At 48.5% G+C, this 22,821-nt stretch overlaps 1 protein-coding gene and 1 non-coding gene across 14 annotated transcripts in view; both read left to right on the forward strand.

Moving 5' to 3' along the window:
* Positions 1-22,821, forward strand: part of DOCK9 (dedicator of cytokinesis 9) — a 330,985-nt gene that overhangs the window by 224,291 nt on the left and 83,873 nt on the right. For all 13 annotated transcript variants that reach the window (XM_075563462.1, XM_075563461.1, XM_075563465.1 and 10 more), the window contains 12 exons: positions 443-535; positions 1,966-2,089; positions 2,393-2,514; positions 4,200-4,286; positions 5,350-5,439; positions 7,604-7,719; positions 7,957-8,026; positions 8,839-8,964; positions 9,475-9,546; positions 19,960-20,106; positions 20,499-20,582; positions 22,050-22,161. In XM_075563462.1, coding sequence (XP_075419577.1) covers positions 443-535; positions 1,966-2,089; positions 2,393-2,514; positions 4,200-4,286; positions 5,350-5,439; positions 7,604-7,719; positions 7,957-8,026; positions 8,839-8,964; positions 9,475-9,546; positions 19,960-20,106; positions 20,499-20,582; positions 22,050-22,161 — 1,243 coding nt within the window. The remainder of the gene's footprint in view (positions 1-442; positions 536-1,965; positions 2,090-2,392; positions 2,515-4,199; positions 4,287-5,349; positions 5,440-7,603; positions 7,720-7,956; positions 8,027-8,838; positions 8,965-9,474; positions 9,547-19,959; positions 20,107-20,498; positions 20,583-22,049; positions 22,162-22,821) is intronic.
* Positions 21,367-21,550, forward strand: LOC142462047 (small Cajal body-specific RNA 16). The gene has a single exon (XR_012787193.1).

The raw sequence follows: 22,821 nt of genomic DNA on the forward strand, positions 1-22,821 counted from the left end.
TCACACAGAAGGTATCGAAAGGTGGTTTTCTTTTCATTGCCCTGTCCCACCCGGGATGTTTGCTAATTGTTTATTGGGACAGAACAGAATAAGTATTGTACAAGGTGTAGAGGGGGAAGAATACGAGAGCCCTGGTAGCATAGTGGTTATGCATCGGGCTGGACGCAAGGTCCGCAGTTTGAAACTACCAGCCACTTCTCAGGAGGAAATGAGGCTTCCTACGCCCAGGACGAGTCACGGTCTTGGAAGCTCCCCTGGGGAGTCGTAACCTCTTGCATAGAGTCCTTCAGAGCCAGGAGTGATTTGGAAGCAGGGAAGTTGACTGAAGGGGGTGATGGTATGTTTCTTCTGCGGGAGCACCTTGTTCTGTACAGCATTTCTGGGTCTCATGTCTTGGTTTCCATTGACTGCTCTGTTTTGTCTTTGCCCACCGTCATCTCAGAGCATTTACGGCAGACCTGGCGGGCCAGTGTTCACGAGGAGTGCCTTTGCTGCGGTTTTACATCATCACCAAAGCCCAGAATTTTATGATGAGGTAAGAGAGGTTTTCTAGGGGAAACTCAAGCTTTACCCGTGTTTTAAATGACTCCAAGCCATCTGTTCAGGAAAACAAAGTTTAAGAGTTGCTTCAATATGCTGTACTGAAACTTTGCAGTGATGGAACGGATTGTCTTAAAGTGTTTCTAGAACTAAATAGTGAAGTGTTTATTTAATATAATTTTTTCTAATAATAAAAGTAGCATACATGTGAAAATAATTTGGAAGATGCAGATAATATAGAGCCGAAGTGATATTCCCCAACATAATCTTCATCAACGCTCTGTTTAATCTCATACCATGCTTATTTTCAGATTTGTAATTAAGTGTACAGACCAAATGAAACTCACTGCCATCGAGTCCGTGCTGACTCATAGTGACCCCTGCTGGGTTTCCAAGACTGAAACTGTTTATGGGAGTAGAAGCCCAGTCTTTCTCCCAAGGGACTTCTGGTGGTTTTGAACTGCCGACCATTCAGATAACAGTCTACCACGTAACCACCGCACATCCTCATTTGATTGCTCTGTCCTTACAGACACTCTGGTTTTTTAGGAATCAGGTTTGTGGCAACCCGGGCTGAGAAAGTCTCTGGGCACGGTTTCACAGCAGCGTGTGTTCCTCTTAGGTCTGTGTGCCGTGTTTGGGTCATTTTTACAGCATTGTAAGCTTTTTTCCATAATACTGTCGCACACTGCCTAGATCGACTCCATTGTAACTATACCTTTAGGGGCCTTGCTGTGTGCTATTCACGTCATTGCGGTGATCTGGTCCGAGGCTGCAACGTCTCCTCGATAAGCCTGGATGTATGGTTTTGGTCCTGAGACTATTTCTTACCATTGCTTTGGCCGGTATCGAACTGAGCGGTGTGTTTCATTAAAGCCACTGTATTATATGGATTCTAGTTTTATACATTCTATTATGCTTTTCAAACAACACGTTAACTCTGCTAATGTCATGGTAGCACGTGGGGCTGCTAACTGCAAGGTCAGCAGTTGGAGACCAGCAGCTGCTCTGCGAGAGAAAGGGGAGACAGAGCTACAGTCTTGAAAACCCACAGGTGCAGTCCTGCCCTCTCTCTCGGGTCACCATGGGTCGGCATCGACTTGATGGCAGTGAGTTTGGAGTTGGTTGGTTTACTCAGTTAGCATAAGTGGTGCTGGTAGCGTCTGTGTTTTGCATACTAATGTTTTTCCAGAGTTGAAAATACGCGTCGGCCCTTCTTCTGTTTGCAATCTGTGAGTGAAGGAGCCTTTCTTCCTTGGCAAGAAGGACGGTCTCAGGGCTTCGAATGCACGCTCCTACCATTCTGGAGAGCAAGCTCACCTTTGTGTGTTGAGCGGCTCGTTCGTGGTGACGCTGCGCTCCCTGCGGAGTCTGGTCCATTGTTTTCGGATGTTAGCAGGGTTGTTCTTTCTGCCTCCCTCGCAGATTAAAATAGAATTGCCCACCCAGCTCCACGAGCGACACCACTTGCTGTTCACGTTCTTCCACGTCAGCTGTGATAACTCAAGTAAAGGAAGCACAAAGAAGAAGGACGTGGTCGAAACACAAGGTTTGGGACCTTGCCTTCCCTGGGCTGTCATGTGCCAGTCTTAGTCTGGGCTGGCACCCTTCGGCAAAAGGCCAGAGAGCAGCATGCCTCTGTGGCATCTGTAGATTTTTATATGTCATGTCTTTAGGGTTCTAATCCCAAAGAGAACCAGCCACCTGTAGAGGTTGTTCGGCAGAGACCTCTGACATACTTTACGTGATTGATACGAACAGTTCTTAAAGGGCAGGTGGTTTGGTGACACTGGCCTTCTTCCCCGAGTCCCTGGCACTCACGGTGGCCTTGGTCCTTCTTTGTCCTCAACAGTTGGGTATTCCTGGCTTCCGCTCCTGAAGGATGGAAGGGTGGTAACCAATGAGCAGCACATCCCCGTGACGGCGAACCTTCCATCTGGCTACCTCGGCTACCAGGAGCTCGGGATGGGCAGGGTAGGTGGATTGTCAGATTGTTGGACCCCACTTCAGGCAGAAAATAGGACAAAACAATCCAACCACCAAACCTCCCTCTCCCCAGCCACCCCGGCCTCCACCACTCAGGTGGACACAGAAGAGCATCGCGTTCTTGCTAGTGCCAACTATTTGGTTTCAGTCATTCCTTCTCGGTCTAACTGAGACCATTGAAAGGCAGTGTTAGCAGTTACCACGGTCTCAGATTTATTATAGTCGGACTGTAATTGTATAAGCCCTGAACTGCCGTAAAGAGTGCCAGTCTGAGAAACTCAGGGTCAGTTCTACCCTGCCGTATAGCAGGGATTCTGAACCTTCCTCATGCAACGACCCTTTCATACAGTTCCTCATGTGCTGGTGACCCACAACCCTAAGTTATTTTCATTGCTACTTCATCACTGTCATTTTGCTACTGTTATGAATTGTAATGTAAATATCTGATAGGCAGGATGTATTTTCATTGTTACAAGTTGAACATCATTAAAGCATAGTGATTAATCACTATAACAATTTGTAATTCTATATTGGGAAATATTCATTTGTAATGACAAATAAATGAAATTTCGTCTTGAAGCATGGTGTAGCATGGGCAACAGTCTTCACGCCGGGTACCTGTAGGTGGGCGTAGCTGCATGTGGGCGGATCCACCTGGAGACGGAGAGAGGAGCGGTGTCTCGGTTCCTAAGACCATGAGAAAGATGTGTTTTCCAATGGTCTTAGGTGACCCCTGAAAAGGGTCGTTGGACCCCTAAAGGGGTCCCGGCCCACAGGTTGAGAACCGCTGCCCTGTAGGCTGGCTAGAAGCCAGAATTGACTGGATGGCAGAGGGTGTGGCTTTTTGAGTTTGGGTCTCACAGAACCTCTGCCAGGAACCGAAGACATGGAGGTACCACGTGAGGTAGGAGTCTGTCCCTGCCAGTAACCATGTCATGTGCAAACAGGCACGCAGTTAGGCATTTTCTTCTAGCAGGTTGGACGTTCACCAGGCAGAGCTTTCATCCGAAGGGTAGCCAGGAAGATAACGCACTGATTGATTAAAGCTTAGTTTCACCCAGACTCCTCCAGTAGGTTTGTTGGTCTTGTGTGTTTTTAGCCATCTTGAAATTTATAGATTTTAGTTTTATGACATCTGCTAGGATCAGCTTCCCTTGGGTGGAACTTAACTAGTGTGCGGTGTGGGCCCATATTATGAACAGGTAGTTACACGATTTCAAATCTTAGTCTGAGCATGAGAACAGAGAGGTTCCAGAAGTTAAAATCCCTATATATGAGTCTTTTCCTGTACCGGACATACTTACAGTCTGACTTGCTTCATCTGGAATCTTCGGTCCTCCTCTCAGAATCCTGGCCTCAAATGGGGGAAGCCACTGGTAGAACAGGATTCCTCTCCTTTCAAAGGGACCGTAATGTCTACAGCAGCAACCAACTAGAAAGGATAACAGAAAACACAGGAGGAAGAGTACTGGACGAGGCTTCAGGGAGGAGGGAAGTGGGTAGAAGGTGGCTCTCCACATTACATTTCTCCTCTGGACCAAGCACAGCTAGCAAGTCACTGAAGCTGTTTGGGCCGCCAGCAGCTCTTCAGTACACTAATTACTGACCTCGAGCATGCTTGAAGTCAAGAGAGCTAATGTGATATCTCTTCTGCCGTGTTTTTTGTTTTCCAGCATTATGGTCCAGAAATTAAATGGGTAGATGGAGGCAAGCCACTGTTGAAAGTTTCAACGCATCTGGTCTCTACCGTGTACACTCAGGTACGATGCTAATCTGCTCAAATGAATGATGGTTTCTCAGAGACTAAGCTGCAACATTATTTTCTAAGACAACATTCTGATTGATTATGGCATCGGTATATTTTTATCCTGTAAGTCTTTTCTCCTCCTTGTTCTTCTTTACAAAGAGTACTAGGGTAAGTCAAAAAGTATTGCTTTTCAAGTTCTAGCCCATACATTCGTGGATTGATTGATTTATAAACCTGTGTTTGAACATGTCTCTGTGACCGGTGACTGCAGACAGATGCTCTCATTAATACACTTGAGTTGGTCTCATTATGGGGCCAATTTAACCAGGGTCTCCCCAGGGGATCCGCTGGCCAGTTACTTTCAAGGCAGAGAGGTCAGCTCAGAAGGCAACTGTTTGTCTTCTGAAATGACACAGGACAATCATGGGGGCTCATAATGAAAGCCCTTTGAAGAGAAAAACCAAAACATCATTGGTGAGACGTCTGGACCATTGTACTGAGGGTGTTTGTTAAATCACAAAATGCCCCGCTGTTTTCTGAGGGTAAAAAGGACTGTCCTCAGAGAGTTCCTTTGGGAAACCTTATCCCATCCACCCTATAGCCCTGATCTTGCCCCTTTAGACATTATCTTGGTGTTCCCCAAAGTCAAAGGACATTGAACAAGAACACACTTGAGTCCTGCAAGGATGCTCAACCTGCCGTTTTGACCTGGTGTAAATTCAAAGGTACGGAATTCTTTAGAAGGGGTTAGAGGTGGAAACAGTGTCTACAGGAGCGGATTGCCTTAGATAAAGGACACATCGAGGTACAGTAGCTGCACATTTTGATAGCTTTACTTAATGAGCATTCTATGACTTTATAGCAATACTTTTGACTTACCCGGCACTCATGTGCATTGACATAAAGAAACACTTAGTGCCAGTCACACTTCTTAAATTTTCCTCTTTTGTTGGCAAACTTTCTGGTCGTTTGATGTCATTTCTAGGTGATCAGTGTCATATTCTAACAAAGATATGTATGCTGCATGAAGCATTTCCGCAGAATCTTTGTTTTAAAAAATGTGTTCTTTTTTCTAGGATCAGCACTTACATAACTTTTTCCAGCATTGTCAGAAAACGGAGTCGGGAGCCCACGCCTTAGGGAGCGGGCTTGTAAAATACCTTAAGGTACGGACAGCTTTCTTTGGGATCGTGTTTTTATTTGACGTATCTTCTTTTTGATGAAAATATGCACAAACCAGCATCCACTCAATAGCTTCTACATGTCCAGTTTACTGAGAGAGGTTACACATGTCATACTGGTCAGCATTCTCACCGTTTCTACCCATGTTCTTTCACCACCATGAACACACTCGCTGCTTCGTAAAATGCTGTCTGTGCTCAACTTGATCTTTAAAAAATTAATTTTTTAAAAAGTTATTTCTTTTAAAAGGTCCGATATGCAAGGAAAGCATTCTTTATCAACAAAGTTAAGCCACTGTGTAGTTAAAGCATGTCATCATGGAATTTTTTTTGTTCAAGATTTTAACAGTGTACCCAGACGATAGATTTTAGGGCTCCAGCCAATCTCATTGGATCCAGTAAGTTTGGCCTCCAGTAGAACTTTAAGTTGTTTCACAGTTTCTCTCCTCTTGATCAGAATTCAGCTCTTGGGTTCTTGATCGAAACATTCAGTAACGGTTGCTGGGCACTATCTATTCCTTAGGATCTCATGGCAAAGAGACATTGGATGCAATGAGATCTGCAGTCCCTGTCTTCCTCTTGTCCCTGGGACTCCTCCTTTCTCTTTTCAAATAGACACCAATTGTTGTATCACATGGGACAGTTGGCAAGCTTTTAAGACACCCCCCCTCACAACACACTGACTTGTTGGGACTCTAAAACAGTCATCACTTTTAATGTGTTTGGGTAGCTTGGGTTTTCTATTTGGTTGCGGGTATGATTCTTACCCCTTGGAATCCTCTCTAAGGAAGCTCGTATTTAGTTGTGAGTGCATCATTAGCGTCCCTGTGGACTTGCCTTCATTCTATCCCCATGTGCAGTTTTCTCAGAGTAGACCTCAGAACACAATCTGTTCTGTGCACATGAAACCACTCCCTTCACGTTGTATGCTCACTGGGTCAGTGTCTGGTAATGAACACATGGGAAGGGGTGACTTCAGGCCCTGCTCTCCGGGACTTTGTTGTCAAAGGTACTCTAACCTGGGTGAGTGCTTGCTACGTGGATAAGTAACACAGGTAAGTCATGCACCTGACCAATCCTAGGTGTGCACAGAGTCACTGAGCGGTGAGAGTGAGGTAGCGATGGATTGTCTCGGGATGTTCATGCAGAATGAGATTGTGGGAATATTTTGAAAAAGGAGACTGGCTGAATGACATTTTAGTCACGGGGACAGAACATTTGAGAAATGGGATAGCAGTGTGCCTGCTTTGAGCCAGGGAGATGAAATGGATATTTCAGTTCCTACTTTAGCAGGTCACCCTTAAAAAAATGGATATCTGACGTGAAGAAGAGGCTTTGTGTTTGTTTTCTATTGAGAATGTAAGAAAGCACCAGAGACTTGGTGGCTGAAGACAAGGGAAAGTCATTGCCGTGCAGGGACTAGGTCAGAAGTTCTCCTCAGGCCTTCCTGGGCTATGACCCACAGAGGCTGCTCCTTTCTGGAGGGTTTAGGGGATTGTACCTCCTCTTCCTCCGTCTAGAGTTTGCTGCGTTTCTTGGTTCCCAGCTCCCTCCCTCTGCCCTCAAAGCCAGCAGTGTGACATCTCCTTAACCATTCTTCCTAAGTCCCATCTCACTCCGACTTCTCTTCTGCCTCCTTCTGTCCATTTTAAGCACCTTATGACTCAGTCCCTGGGTGGTACAAGCAGTTAAGTATTGTGCGGCTAACTGGAAGCTCGAGTGGCTCAGGTCTACCCGAAAGGTGTGTTAAGATGGCCTGGCCATCCGCCCTGCAAAAATCAACCAGTGAAAACTCTCGGCAGCAAAAGTCTACTCGGACCCTTGTGGGGTCCCCAGGAACGGGAGTCAACTTCCCCGGCCTCTGAGGGTGGCGGTTGGATGATCGCATCGGGGCCCACCAGACGGTTCAAAATAACCCCCCAGTATAAGGTTTGCCAATTAGCAAACGTAATGCGCCTTCATTTATGTGCCTTATGGACACAGTCTAGGAGATTAGGATCGGGACATCTTTGGCATTATTCTTCCTGCTATCGACTTTCATTCATGTTAGGTGACGTTTCCCATCTTGATTTGGAACTGGCTGGACGGTGGGTGCTATTTTAGACCGGGCTCCCTTTTAACCTGGGCCTTCGCCTCTCCGTGTCTGTAGAGTCTTCACGCCATGGAGGGCCACGTGATGATTGCCTTCCTGCCCACCATCTTAAACCAGCTGTTCCGAGTCCTGACCCGGGCCACCCAGGAGGAAGTCGCCGTCAATGTAACGCGGTAAGACCGGCAGACGGAGGGGCGTGCGGCTGCTCTCTCACTCTGTCCAGATGGGGAACCCAGTCCTTCCTTGCTGAGAGGCTGGCGCGTGCTCTTTCGAGCCCACAGACAGCACCTGACTCTTCGTTTCCTGGGGTGCCGATCGCAGGGCCTGCTCCTACTGCTCCTGTGACGCCGCCGCCGTGTTTCCATGTTCACATGGTTATTCGTGCCTTTGTTCATCCCTGTGCTGTGTAGGGTCATTATTCACGTGGTTGCCCAATGCCACGAGGAAGGACTGGAGAGCCACTTGCGGTCATATGTTAAGGTATGTAGGAGACGCTGCCCCGATTACTGACATCTCTGGCACCCTACCAGGAACTTAGTCTTTTTCACGTCTTGGTCTTTGGGGGTGTTATTTGAAACTTAATACCTAGGCTTTCTCTTTTGTACCTCAGAGCTAGTGTTGAACTTTATCCTCTCAACTGTGCTTTGGAAAATAATGACATCCTACTTGCGTTCAAGTTAAAAGAGGAATTTTTATGTTGCTCTCGACTAGACCACTGGGATAGCTAACTGTGTGCTTCTCATGGAAAATCCCTAGTGAAACTGATTGTCCCCAGATAGGAATGTTCCCTCCGGCTGCATGCAAATCCGATGAGTATGTAGAACAGGAAGGGATGTCATTCGGATAAATATCATAAGTTCTTTTTTATATACAACATCCAACACACTTGGTGACCCTTACTATTTGAAAATGTCACGCAAACGCTAATAAGGTTTCAACAACTTTGTGAATTACAATGAATTTGTATGTTCATTTAAAGTAAAATGTGGATCCTTCCGGTTATCCCTTATTGAGTGTCACAGTCTTTGGAGTCTTTGGAAGAGGTGGAGTTGTTGGGCTGGATGACCACTGATGTGGTGAATCAACTATTTTGATTGGTTCCGTGAAAACATCACACACACACACACACACACACATTCTGTCATATGACGCTCATCTTCCTGCCTTCCATCTCCACCTCCCCTCCCCATGACATTGGACTTGTCCCTGATCTCCATTCACCAGAGCCTCTAGAACTTTCAGCCCAATCCTGAGACCTAGTGCACTAAAGGATCTCTCTCTTGATTTTAAAGTATGCGTATAAGGCCGAGCCATATGTTACCTCTGAATATAAGACGGTGCATGAAGAGCTGACCAAATCCATGACCACCATCCTCAAGCCTTCTGCCGATTTCCTCACCAGCAACAAACTCCTTAAGGTATGTTGTCCAGGCCAGCGTGACTGTGCATGGTTGGGATGGGTGAAAAAAATTCAGACTCCACAGACTGACCCGTTCACTAATTGACCAAAAGGCAGTCACCACCTCGCAAAAAGGGGAGGCAAGGCAGTTATCCAGCCCCATTTGCAATATGGATCCTGAGATAGGAGTTGCAAAGTTCCTCTGCAGGCCCAAGGTTAATAGAAAGTCATTCTATTTGAAAGAAAACCTACTGGAGCAAAGGGGTACAGGACAGGTGTCGCCAGGTGCATGGGTTGTGCTTGAGCAGGGCTCGGTTTTCCCCAGGGATGGAATTAATTTTCTGCTCAACCTGACAACAAAGTGTGTGGCCCCACCTGGTGTGATGATCATCTGCTGTTAGGTTCCTCAGCGTTTTACAGCCACACCTGTTTCATGCTGGTAACACCGCCAGCCTAAGAGAATCCGCCTCTTGCCTTCTTATTGGTTGTTTTTGTTTTTCTCATGGCACCCATCTTTTCCTTCTTTCAGTATTCCTGGTTTTTCTTCGATGTCTTGATAAAATCCATGGCTCAGCATTTGATAGAGAACTCCAAAGTGAAGGTATGTTACCCCCATCCAGGTTTAGGTGGCAAGGGACAGGCTCCTTCGTGGGGTTCAAGAGCCGGCACGAAGGCAGCCTCTGCCCCCCCCCCCCCACGTGGTTCTCAGTGCTCTGTGGTCATTCGGCCAGCCTTTCAGCTCATTGTTGAGTGCCCAACACTGGCACCACCGCAGACCCTCTAGTGCGCCTGCAAGTCCGATGTCCCCTTAGCATTCTAGCGACCCCAGAGGGAAATACCCCTCTTACCTCTCATCCCAGCGACAAGGAAACCGAGGCCCAAGGTCACACTGCGAATGAGAGCAGGAGTGGTTCCCGCGGCCACGCTCGCGAGCCACTCCACTACTGAATTCTCAGAGAGCAAACCGCTCGGTCCCTTTTCCTTTGTGACCGCACACTGGCGAGTCCCCTCTGGCTCCGAGCAAGCAGCCCGCCACGGGCGGCAGAGCAAAACTGCCCCTTTGCCTTTCCTCAACTGGGACCTTTCCAAGAAGTCTTTCCCCCGGAGAGCAGACAGTGGCCTCCAACCCCTGGCCTTTCAGGCCGCACTCAAGCGCTTAACCATTGTGCCACCACGGCTCCTTGTCCTGGCTTAGTAGAGTTCAGGGGGAGTGAAATGGGAATGGGGGTTGAAGTAGTCCTTTAAAATGCATTTCTAAACCTAAACCGCAGTCACTGTCATCCAGTCACTTCTGATGCTTAGTGACCCCGCAGGACAGAACACAACTGGCCCGTTGGGCTCTCGAGACTGTAATTCTTGACGGGAGCAGAAAGCCTCATCTTTCTCCCGCAGAGTGGCTGGTGGCTCTGAACTGCTGACCTGGTGGTTAGCAGCCCAGCATGAGCCCTTACGTAACTGGAGCTCCAGTAACTCGGTGTTTCTTACATCAATCCCAACCATTGTCGCCATTGGTACCCTGAGACTTGGGTAAGAGTATCAGGCCCACGTGTCGTGTGCTCTAGAACCAAATAGCCGGACTCTTTGAGATAGATAACTCCATCTTTTTGAGAGGAAAGCTCAGTTCCCAGATTTCCTTTCCTCCATCAACTCCTTGGAATGGAGTCTGGTAGGTGTCAGAAATTGCCCGGTCCCTGCTGGTCTCACTCTTCAGAGAGATGACTGGTCTCACCAGGCCAGTGCCTACTGAGGGGTGACTGACCTCCTTCTGGCTGCCTGAGGCTAAAACATTGATGAACTTTCTGTAAAATTCAAATGCAGTAAACACAGCTGGCCACGTCCTTCTTTTGTTCGGAAGATTAGAAGTTCCTTCTGCAGCTTGTGGTGTTTTAGAGTTCTCCTCGTGTGTGAGTTGTTGCCTTCTTACTGCTGTTCAGACCCAGGGTCGTGGGGCGTCCTGGGGGATGTGGGAGGAACCGGTACGGTGCGCGCGGGGCATGGGGCTCACCCTTGAGCACTGGGCACTGCATTCTGCAGAGTCAGAGAGAGGAACAGTACTGAGGGGAGCACTCCGGGGCAAGAGAGCCGGGCTCTGAAGAAACCTCAGGTAGTCAGAATTTGTCAGGTGGAAGAATGGAGGTTCAGAAGCTAAAACCAGACTTTAACTAGTAGAGCAGGTGCTGGTACTTGGCCAGGTGGTTTCCTTTTTAAACAAACAACCTTTTAAACCGAGTTTAATATTTCTGATATTAATGACCAGAGTTGCCAGGTGGAAGTGGGCCCTCCCTTCCACAGAGTAATGTACCATCTAAATCATGCCAGAATGTCCTGCCAAGGAAAAATCGAGCAGATTGCCTACTTGGCAGTATGGACCTAGAGAGAGAGAGAGAGAGAGAGGGATGTTTTCAGATACAGGATAGGCCCCAAGCCTCAGTGGATTTTGTGTGTGTGTGTGTGTGTGTGTGTGCTCTGTCACCTAAATGAATGACTTCAGAGAGAAGTAAAATTGGTGGCTTTGTTATATTTTAAATTTTTTTACTTGTTTTGTTTTATTTTTTAATGTAATTGACAAATTTAGAAAGGACTGATTGCCCCTGCTGGGCGCCAGGTCCTGGGTGAGCCCATGGTGCTCCGGGCACAGAGAGGGACTGAAGAAGACAGCCTGGAAGAGGGGGTGTAAAGAACAGCTCCTAGGCCTCCTGAAAGAGAGTGAACACTCTGAGGAGAGAAGAGTGCTGGGTGTGGGGACAGCAAGCTTGGGACCCAGCACCGCAATTCAGAGGGTTCTTAGCGCACACTCCCTCCTCTGGCCACGTGGGGGGTGGTCTAGAGAGGTCCTTGACTGTGCTGAACACACAAGAAGTGGAGTCAGTATGGGGTGAACAAATTCCTAAAGATGTTGAATCGCATGATTCTCTTCAAGAGGCCACCTGGAGCCCCAGAGTGTTGGGGAGGGCAGGTAGCACCTGGAAGGTGTCTGCCGGCCCGGCACCGTCCTATTGCACAGTTGTGGAGAGACAGGAAGTGACCTGTCACACAGTTTAGCAGACCTAAGGACTAGTACCTAGTTAACCTAGCCCAGGTGTTCTGCCATTTCCAGCCTTAGAATCTCCCTTCTGCCTCTGAGGAAGTAGACTGTTTGGTAGCTAAAATGCTACCACGCACAACCTTTTCCGTAAGCTAATTATATCTGGGTGCTAAAACAATATTTCAAGAGTGTTTAGAGGCAGTTTACTTTTAAATTGTGACCCAGCTGTGCCCAAAAGCATACGCTGGCATCCAAAAGGAGAACATCGAACCATATATCATTTACTTTAAAAAGAGATTAAAAACCTCAGAAAAAAGCACAGAGCTCTGGGAGAGTTTTCCAGGCTCTCTGTTGGAGTAGCCCCTCTGTGATGTTCGAGAGTTCTGAGATGGCTTTCCAGGTCCCACACTGCTTCTCCCCTAAGTCCCCTAGGGGCGACCTGGAAGCACCTCTAACGCTTCCTCCTGGAGCCCTCCCTCCATTTGCTTCCGTTCTTAAGAGTAAGAAACTCCATGTGTTCAAATGAGTTGGTTGTGTGTGTGTGTGTTGGAGAGCTTCATATCTCTGTCCCTTATTGTGTTTTGAATTTAGGGGATAAATTCATATTCACCGATCCCATACCATTCGTGATTAAAAGTTTTAAAATTTAAATCATTGTATTGGGGGCTCTTACAGATAGTATAACCATCTATAAGTGATTATGAAAACTTTGATCAAATGCCCCCAAGCCCACCCCAGAGTTGTGTTTGCTTTTCCGTTCATTTGGAGGCTGGAGAGAACTAGTTTATCCCTGTGCCGTCAGCATTGATTCCTATGGCCTTGACCCTCACCTCTCCCTTCCCCCTCGCATTGGTGAGCCTTTTCCGAAGATCCACTCTGGTCTTCTAGGGACAGCTGAGCCAGGGTTTCATGGGCTAAAAAAACAGATATGGTTTCCATCTTTGCCGACAGTGACCTTCCCAAGGACGTCTGGCATCTGTGGCCATTGGGGCAGAGTGGTCAATTGGGCTGAAGTCTCCAACACCGCGCCGTGTTGGCTCCAGCTGGCTCCTGTTTGCATGGTGGGATAAAGGTACCCAGAGTGGAGCTTGCTTTTCCAGCTGCAGCCTGCTGGAGGTGAAGGTGGCCATCCGTGTCCACTTCCACCCCCATGCATCAGTCCACCCTGGGCTACAGTTCCTGCGAGAAAGGGATGAAGCAGACACCCCTCTCGACTGGCATCTGAAAGAAAAAGCTTCCTTATTAGCACAGGTGGACCTAGCGAGGCGATTGGTTGGGCATGGCTGTGTCTGAGTTGAGTGTCATAGGTGGCCCGCGCTTGCAATTTACAAGTGGCTTTTGGGGAACACAGAAAACAGACTCCATGGGTGTCCCTTCCCCTCACCCCGGCATTGTCGTCGGCCCTCCTCAGGTACTTCTTTCCTGCCCTTTATAGTTAGGAACCGTAATGTCAGCACCCTGGCTTTGCATTTTCTTTCCTCCCATACAAAGATGGGCGTTCCACAGACGTCCTTTGAGAAAGGAAGCTGGCAAACCTGGTGTGGGGGGTGATGAGCCCGCGATACCTGCTTACCATTCAACCCTTTCCCGGCTTCCCTGCGCGAAGAAAGAGCTTTCGCTTAGACCAGGGAAGAAGGATGCTCTGGTCCGTGTTCTAACTTCCCCAGAACTGAGCGTTACCTGTGTGGATCACGAGAAAGCACCCCGCCCACGCTTAGGGGACGAGCGCCCGGAGCAGCTGCGTGCTGAACACTGACAGGAATGCACGCAGCGTGGGGACCCTCACGGCTGACCCTGACGTAGTTACTGGAGGCAAAATAAATACTCAGCAGATAACCAATTAGAGACAGGCGTGGAAGGGGTGGGTCTCCGCTTCAAGAATGACGAGAGAGTGATGTGGAGCGACGGGGCAGCTCGCCGGGCCCTTGGAGGATGCCAGGATGTAGGGGAAGAGACGGGCACTGGGCAGAGGAGACGGCTGTGGTGAGGTCAGGGATGGCTCAGGTTGGCTGGACCGAGGAGTGAAAACGAAAACTAGCTGGGCAGCAGAGGCGAGAAGACAGTGGCGTTGAGAGGCGGGCAGCGGACTTGCGTGGTGGAGATCCGAAAGAGGCAGGAGCCGGCCTCCCCCCTGAGCTTATGGTACTGCCGTGTCCCATGCACCTCCCATCAGCAACCTATGCAGCAGGCTACGGAACTGTCTCTCTGAAATATGCTTTAAACAGACGACAGGCGGATGAAGCCACGTCCAGATAGAAAGTGGGGGACGTGCCGCACTGTGAGAGCTGCAGGGGGACGAGGGTGAGAGCCAAGAGCGTGGTGAAAGAATGGGGCAACTAAGCCGCGAGCCAGCAGGTCTACTTCGATTGATTTCCTGAAGAGATCTGAAACCCCGTGTCCATACAAAGATGTGCATGCAAGTGCTCATAGCAACTTTTCCCTTCATAGCCCCAAGTGCAGCACAACACAGATGTCCACCAAGTTGAATGAATGGATCAATTGTGGTCTGTCCATGCAGTGAGACACTCAGTGATGAAGGGGACAACGGCTTTGATTCATGCGACAGCAGGGATGAATCTCAAAGCACGGTGTTTCGTAAAAGACCAAAACAGCAACAGAAACCTACTGCCGTGGAGTCCGGTCCAACTCTAGCTCGCCATGGCATTGTAAATCCCTATGGGACCAGACAGTCTCATCCTTCCCCCAAGGAGAAGCTGGTGGGTTTGAGCCACTGACCTTCTGGTCAGCAGCCCACCTTTATCCCACTACACCATCAGGGCTCTTTTTAGTAAAAAAGAGGAAAAGGTAGACACAAAGGACTACAGACTACTTGAGTCCAGTTAAATAAATTCTGCACAAAGAGAAACCATGGAAATAGAACGACCGTTGCCAGGGGTCAGGACTCAATTCAGTGCCATCAAGTCGATGCCAACTGATGGTGACTACAGGACAGGGTAGAAGTGCCCTGTGGTTTCTGAGGCTGGATTTCAGTATAGGAGTAGAAAGCATGTCTCTCTCCCTCTGTGTAGGTAGTGGTTTTGAACTGCTGGCCTTGCAGTTGGCAGTCTAGTGAAACCACTACACCAGCTGTGCTCCTAGGGGTCAGGACTAGGACAAAGGAATTAATCCAGCGACGCAGGTAGAGTGATTTGGGGATGATGAAATGACTGGGTCTTGATTTGGGCTATGACTATACAGCTCTACACATTTGTAGAACTTAGAAATTACACTCTTTAAGGGGGTAGGTTTTACTATATGCAAATGATCGTAAACCTAAGATTTTTTTAAGAAATAGAACATGAAACATCCGATTTGGGGGTACAGCCCCCTAGATGTTAACTCGGATTACATAGGACCGACGGAGCCTTTGAGAGAAGGGATAGAGGAATTGGCATTTCAGGAAGCTGGAATCTGGTACATTATGCTTAGGATATCTTGTATTTGGGGGTGGGGTGGGGTATTAGGCTGTAAGTTTAGTTGCTCTGGAAGAAACAACTGCCTTAAACAATAAATAAGAATATTTCCTCTCATGTGAAAGTTCAAAAGCCCGTAGGGGAGCTCAGCTTTGCAATATTACCAGCAGCCCAAACCCCTTTCGCCCTCACCCCCGACCACTGTGCGTCCACAACCACATCCGCATTATCGCCAGTCGGAAGGGAAGAGGGAGAGGGGAGACATCTCTTCCATGTCCGAGTGAAACCCAGAAGTTGCACAAATCATTACGATCCCATTGGCCAGATTTAGTCACATGAGCACACCCTGCCGCAATAGTGCTGGAAAATGGAGTCTTTTTTCTGGGTGTCATGTGCCTAGTTAGAAAGTTGAGACTCCACTAACGCAGAGAAAACAGATTGGAAGAAGACCGGCAGCTGTAGCCAAGGCACCGCAGCAAAGAGAGCTGGCAATTTCTAGTTGTCAGGCTTTGAGAGTCAGGCTTGGACGAGGGAAGCCAAACTCAACAACCAGAACACATAAAAGTGGCAAAGTACATTGTAAGCACCAGTCCTCAGAAACCATAGGCTTCAGCCTCCCTCTGGGGACAAGGATTGTGTGAGTCCGCCGGATGGGGCTGGACGGTGAGAGTCCCAGAGGAACGTCAGACTACGGGGCAGGTCTGTCCCGAGGGGGAGAAAAGGCATGTGGGAGGCTGCAGCCCGTGTCAAAGAGCTCAGCAAGGCCCTGGGGAAGTCCTTGAGCAAAGTCAGCTGTCAGAGGTGTCCCAAGTCGTCCAGGAACAGAGCAGCCTGAGCTATCGCCATCCTGCCTTTGAGTGCAGCCTGTGCAGGTGTGGCTGTGGGCCCGTGGATTCCTGAGGCCTGACCCTCCCTGTTGGGGGGAGACCAGAGGCGGCATTCTCGGGGTCCCACAGTAGGGTAGAGGGAGAAATGGAAAGTGTATGGAGAAAGGGCGGGGGGGTGTAGAGAGAGAGAGAGAGAGCTGAGGTGTTACAGAGGGATTCCAGTAAGGGACATGAGGCCCCCTGCTCCCAAAGGATGACAGTCGTGGTAACCCACAGGGGCAGTCCCACTCCGCCTACAGGCTGGCTACCCGCTGGATCCCACTCCCATAGTTCTCAGCGCCATCCCGTTATTCTTGGCTACACCGGAGAAGTGAAGTTCATTCATGATTAGCTTTATTTTTTACATCGCACGGAGCAGAAAAATAGCCCGCAGATCCCACTCAACCCCCGGGTGGCAGGTGGTGGGAACCGAGCCACCAGCAGGAAGGGGCCTAAGTGTCCAGCTGCAGCAGGGCTGGGGTCAGGGGTCAGAGCAGGTCGACTGGAGGAGGCTAATCCCATGGGGACAGGTGCTGGGCGGGCAGTCCCCATGGTGGCAGCATTTGTCAGAGGAGCAGATGGTGGGGGCTGGGCCCGGGGGGATGCTGCAGTGTGCTGGCCAGAGGCTGAGGCTGGACGTGGGGCTGGAGCAGGACGCCTGTCTGGCCGAGAGTCCCAGTGTCTCTGCGCATCTGTGAAGCAGCTCTTCGGTGCTCACTCTTGCGGCGCCAGCCTGCTGGGGAGGAGTCCTTCCAGGCAGGTTGCAGTAATCTCCGGGGACACATCGGCTCGCTGAGGGGTGTGCCTCGCTTCCTCCAAAGGCTGCCAAGTTGGGACTCTGTTCGCTAGCCGCTTGTCACCCAGGGGAGAGTCACGTTGCAGCAATGTGCAAGTAAACAAAGGTGCAGCACGGCACGCTTCAGCAGAGGCCAGTGTCTGCCATCCGGAGTTCACACTATCCACCCGCCTGCTCTCCACCCCCCTCCCACTGGGCATTATTACATCATTTCCTGTGCATGTACACACGGATACGTCTCTGTCATCACACCCGAGACAATAAGCACATTGTGCCCTGATGGGGTGGTGGTTACACATAGGGCTGCTAACCGCCAGGCCAGCAGTTCAGAACCAACCAGCCGCTGCGTGGGAGAAAAGCCAGGGCTTGTACTCCTGTAAACAGTGACAGTCTGCAAACCCACAGGGGCGTCTCTTCCCTGGCCCATAGGCTCTCTGTGAGTCAGCATTGACTTGATGGCAGTGAGCATTTTGGGGTTTTAATCTTGTAGTAAGGAGCCCTGGTGGTGCAGTGGCTAAAGCACTCAACTGCAAAGCAAAAGGGCAGCAGTTCAAACCCACTAGCCACTCTGCAAGAGAAAGATGTGCCCATCTGCTTGTGTAAAGATTTACAGCTTAGGAAGCCCCGGTGAGGCCGTTCGACCCTGCCCTGTAGGTTCACTGAGTCAGAAGACCCAGGGCCGTGGCTGCTGGTGTTTTCTAAGCCTTGCCGTTGCTCATCTACCTCTTGCCCTGTGCTTCCCTGGACTTGTTATACCTGGAGGCTTGCTTAGATTAGAGTTGGACTTTCTTTCTGCTAAAGCGACTTCCCAGCTGGGACAACTGCATCACCCAGAAGGCATTCGGGGTCTCAGTATCCTACTCTTAGCGATGAGAACACGGATTTATGGGTTTGGGTGATGTCTACTTCATTCATTCATTCATTCATGATGGAGCTCTCCACCCAGTTTTCATTCCTCCACTGACTTCCGCATGCAGTGACTCCGCAACTGTCTGAAGGCCACAGCGCTCAGTTCTTAGAAGGAACCAGCCTGGGCAGCTAGCACTCATACTGGTGGTTAGAACACATTGACTTCACCTCTCCAAGGATTCCACTCATAGGGATCGTGTAAGAACTTGATGAAAAGTTCAAAAAATAATTAATACTGCGCCTGATGTGTTCCATAAAGCTGCCGTGGGCTCTCTTCGACTCATAGCGGTGTTTATAAAGGGTTCCCACAACTGTGAGTCTTAGCAGACTGCCTCATCTTTCTCCTGCAGAGTACCTGCTAGGTTTGAATCTCTAACCTTGAATTTACAGATCAATGGATAACCCATGACATCCCCAGATATATGATACACGGTAATGGGTGCTAACTTGTCTGGGTTTGTTTCTTAATAAATTCCCAATGGGGAAAACTGCCTGAACAGAGATAAAACATGAAAGGGACTGTGTCCAAGCTGTTGAGTTACGCACCATCATCAACCTATAAACTTCAGAAAGTTTGTGGAACATTCACATGATCTTTTACAAACTTGTCGAAGTCCTCGCCGATTTTCAGTGTCAATACTTGAAGCTTCAACCCAAAGCCATGTTGTCCAAAGAGACATTTGGGGGTCCTAAGCATCAGAATGACCAGGTAGTCAGTAAAAATACAAGTTCTTGGGAGGCATTGAGTTTATGTCCGTTGAATAATTTGGAAAGGGTTATCAATAATAGTTGTATAACATGAAGAGTATAATCCATGGCACTGAATTATACATGTCGAAGTTGTGGAATTGGAGAATGTTTTGCCACAGTTAGAAAAAAAGTATTTAAATTACGTGAATAACAATGATTACAAGGAAGAAAAAAATGTTCTAGAATTGGGGACAATTGTACAACTCTTCTTAATATGATTGAACTGTATGATGTGGATGAAGCACTAATAAAACTGCATATATATTTCTTGCCTCCTCTTTCCCTACCCCATGTCCACTCCCACCAATATTTACAGTTGTGGAAACGTTACGGGGGCCGTTCTGCTCTGTCTAATGGGGTCATTATGAGTCAGAATTGATTCCATGGCAGTGGGCTTGGTTTGGGTTGAGACTTCCCAATGGCTTTGGGGTTAGAGGCACAATGATTTCTGAGAGCTCCGGGTAGGATCCATAGAATCTATTTCAAGTATTTGAGTATGTTTAAAATACCTTGGAAAGGAGTCCTGTTGGAATAGTGGTTATGAATTGAGCTTCAGTCCACAAGGTCCAAAGTTCAAAACCACCAACTGCTCCTCAGGTGAAAGATGAGGTTCTCCACTCCCGTAGAGAGTTACAGTCTTGCCAGCACACAGAAGTAAGTCTACTCCATCCTATTGGGTCGTTACGCATTGGCATTGGCTCAATGGCAGAGTCTGGTTGGATAATACCTTGTAAGCATTGGACTGCTAACTGCAAGGTTAGTGGTTCAGAACCCATCAGCTGCTCCGCAGGAGGAAGATGAGACCGTCTGCTCCTGTGATGATTTACAACCTGGGAAATCCTTTCAAGGGTCACTGTGGTCGGAATTGACTGGGCGGCAGGGGACTCGGGCCTTTTGTCTTGGGTGGTACTTTGAATATTCCCTGCGTGATGCACACAGTTAACATGCTCAGCTAACAAAAGTTGGAAGTCGAGTCCACCCAGAGGCACCGCAGAAGAAAGGTCTGGCGGTCTGCTTCTGAAAAACTGCGCACTGAAAACCCTCAGGAGCCCACGTCTACTCCGACACACGGGGACCATGTAAATCGGGATCAGCTCTGTGAACTGGTGTGTGTGTGTTTGATGACAGAGGAGAAAATACTCATTTCGGACCAACAGTAAATCAGAATGCTGTTAATGTATAGAGGGGTGAGGCTTTTGTTTCTCAAGGGCCACAGTTCCCAAAATCATAGCTGTGTGCTTTGAACTCTCGGTAGGTACTGCGTAACCAGAGGTTCCCTGCATCCTATCATCACGCGGTGGAGACGGTCGTCACGATGCTGATGCCCCACATCACTCAGAAGTTCCGTGACAACCCGGAGGCGTCGAAAAATGCCAACCACAGCCTTGCCGGCTTCATCAAGGTGCGTCTCGGCCCTGATGATGCCCCTGAAATGACTCAGCCGCTCTCTGGCCGAGTGCCTCGTCGGCAGGAGGTGTGCAGGCCACGCTGGCCCTGAAGCAGCGGTTCTCAACCTGTGGGTCACGACCCCTTTGGGGGGTCGAATGACCCTTTCACAGGGGTCGCCTGATTCATAACAGTAGCAAAATTGCAGTTATGAAGTAGCCACGAAAATAATGTTATGGTTGGCGGGGGAGGTGGGGTCACCACAACAGGAAGAACTGTATGAAAGGGTGGCGGCACTAGGGAGGTTGAGGACCACTGTACCGAAGGATAAAGTTGTTAACAATACTAGCCTGCACCCAAATGTCCAGAAATACAGGACTGACCTTGGTGGCTTTTTTCCCTCCACAGAGATGTTTCACCTTCATGGACAGGGGCTTTGTATTTAAGCAGATCAACAACTACATCAGCTGCTTTGCTCCAGGGGACCCAAAGGTAATATGGACTTCTGCCCGCTGCCTCTTCTCCCTCTCTCTGACCGCAGGAAGCCCCGCAGGCTCTCAGTTCACGGAGCAGATCCGTTCTCCCCAGAGGCACAACTCACTCCCCTGACCCTTGGAGTGCGACGGGGCTCCACCAGGTTCTGGGAACGCGTCCACCCTCCCTTAATTGCATTTCCCACGAACCTTTGGGAGGCTCTTTGTACTACAGTTCACATCTGCACTTGTGTGAACTTGTGTAAGCCAGTCTGTCCTGGAGTCGATCCCACCCGGCAGAAACCCTACGGGTGTCACAGAAGAGCTGTGCCCCACTTTCTGCGGCGCCTCCAGGCTTGTGGCTGAGGCCTGGGGATCAGCCACTTCCCCACTCAGCAACTCCACTCTGAGCTAAGGAGCAAGTGAAGTGAACCTGCCTGCTCACGGTCTGTCTGTCTGCTCCACACCTGAGCCGCAATGGCAGAAGTTAAAGGACAGCTGTTGTGAATCAGAGTTTCTTGAACAAGATAAAGAGAAGCAGTCAGGGAGCTTTCCTCTGGAAGAAATTTCTCTCTGGGTCTCTTGTTTGTTTTAGACAGTTTTATTGACGCAGAATCCCCACGTTGTTCAACGCAGTAGCCCAGTCATATCAAGGGGAGTTGTACAATCATGACCATGATCGATGTTAGAACACTCTCTTCTTTCTTGTACTCATTGTTATTGCCTCTCAATTTCCCCTCTCTGCCCACCAAAAAGACCTCCCCTGCCATACTCCCTAGAAACTACTAATCCAGTACTGTCTCAAGGTCTGGGGAATGGCTCCTGTGTGGCTGGACCCACCCTGCAGTGGGTGCAGCCTGGTACCAGACAGCCCCACCCTGACCTAGAACAAATGCTCGGGGCGCTTCCCTGGGCTTGAAACTTGCAGTACCAGGTGTGAACATTCTAGTAGTAGTTTGATGGTCATGTATGCTACTGCAAACAGGAAAAAAAATCCAGTACCGTCTCTATAGATTGACCTATGCTGGAGTTCATGTACAGAGAAACGTAACCAACCAAATCAAAAAACCTAGCAACAGCAGCAAAGTTGCTAAGAGAAAAACCTCAGAAAGAAAGTAGCAAAAAGTAGAACAAATTTAAAATGGATCAACAGGGAGATCCAGTGATAAGGTGGCATACCGGTTGTTTTTGTTGTTGTTGTTTAACTTCTGCCTCGGTTTCTTGTGTGTTGCATCTGTGTCTATAATGATGAATGGTCTGAAAGCAGGAAGAACATAATCAATGACGCATAGCCATTGTTTAATGAGCTGTGTTCCCATATCTTTCAAACAAATTCCTCCAGCCATTCAGAAATCTCTAAAATGACCTAGTGGATGCATTTCTAAGAGGCTTGGTAAGCTAACAGTGTCCGGAGTATTTATTTCTGGTAGATATTTTTAGGGTGCTGGAGAGGCTTAATAGATGACTAAATTTTTTCCTTCCGCAGACCCTTTTTGAGTACAAATTTGAATTTCTCCGTGTAGTGTGCAATCATGAACATTATATTCCATTGAATCTACCGATGCCGTTTGGAAAAGGCCGGATTCAGCGATATCAAGGTAACCTCTATCTGAATGTGACTCTCCATCTGCTCCCAGAGAAAATCATTTATATTTTATAAGGCAAGAGAGTTGGCCCAAACACAAGGAGCATTTTCTTTTCTATCGATGAATCAAATTGCTTCCTGTTTAACTTCCATTGTAAAAGGTTTCGAAGAAAATATTAATGGGAACTTAACTTTGCAGCAAATTTATTGGTCTAAAGATTATGCTGATACAGCTGTTTCTCCATTGCAAAGTCCCTTTGTTTTAAACAATAGAAATCCATTTTACTTATTGTGGTTTCATTTTTTATGTGTTCCGCCTTTTTGTTTGTTTGTTTTTTCTTCTAAATTAGCTTTTCTATCACCAACCGTGGAGTCAAATGACACTCCTGTAGGTAGGTGTGGGGTACAACGCTGGCTGCCTTGCCTTGCCCTCCGGTGCCCAGAATGCAAGTCGTTGCTGAAACGCTTGCATCTGCTCTTCATTAGACCTTTCTTGTGTCCTCTGCTCGGTGCTCAAACTCATGATCTGCCAGCGACTTCTGTTTCCACTGTAGCTAAGACACTGCTGTGCCATTCCTGGGAGGCACATAGTAGGTGTTTTCCCTTGGGTCCCTGGGTCCTATGGGATGATTCTTTAAAAGGGGAAGGAAAGAAACGTAAAGACAAAGAATTC

Source organism: Tenrec ecaudatus, chromosome 11, assembly GCF_050624435.1.
Source record: "Tenrec ecaudatus isolate mTenEca1 chromosome 11, mTenEca1.hap1, whole genome shotgun sequence".
In the NCBI taxonomy this organism is placed as follows: Eukaryota; Metazoa; Chordata; class Mammalia; order Afrosoricida; family Tenrecidae; genus Tenrec; species Tenrec ecaudatus.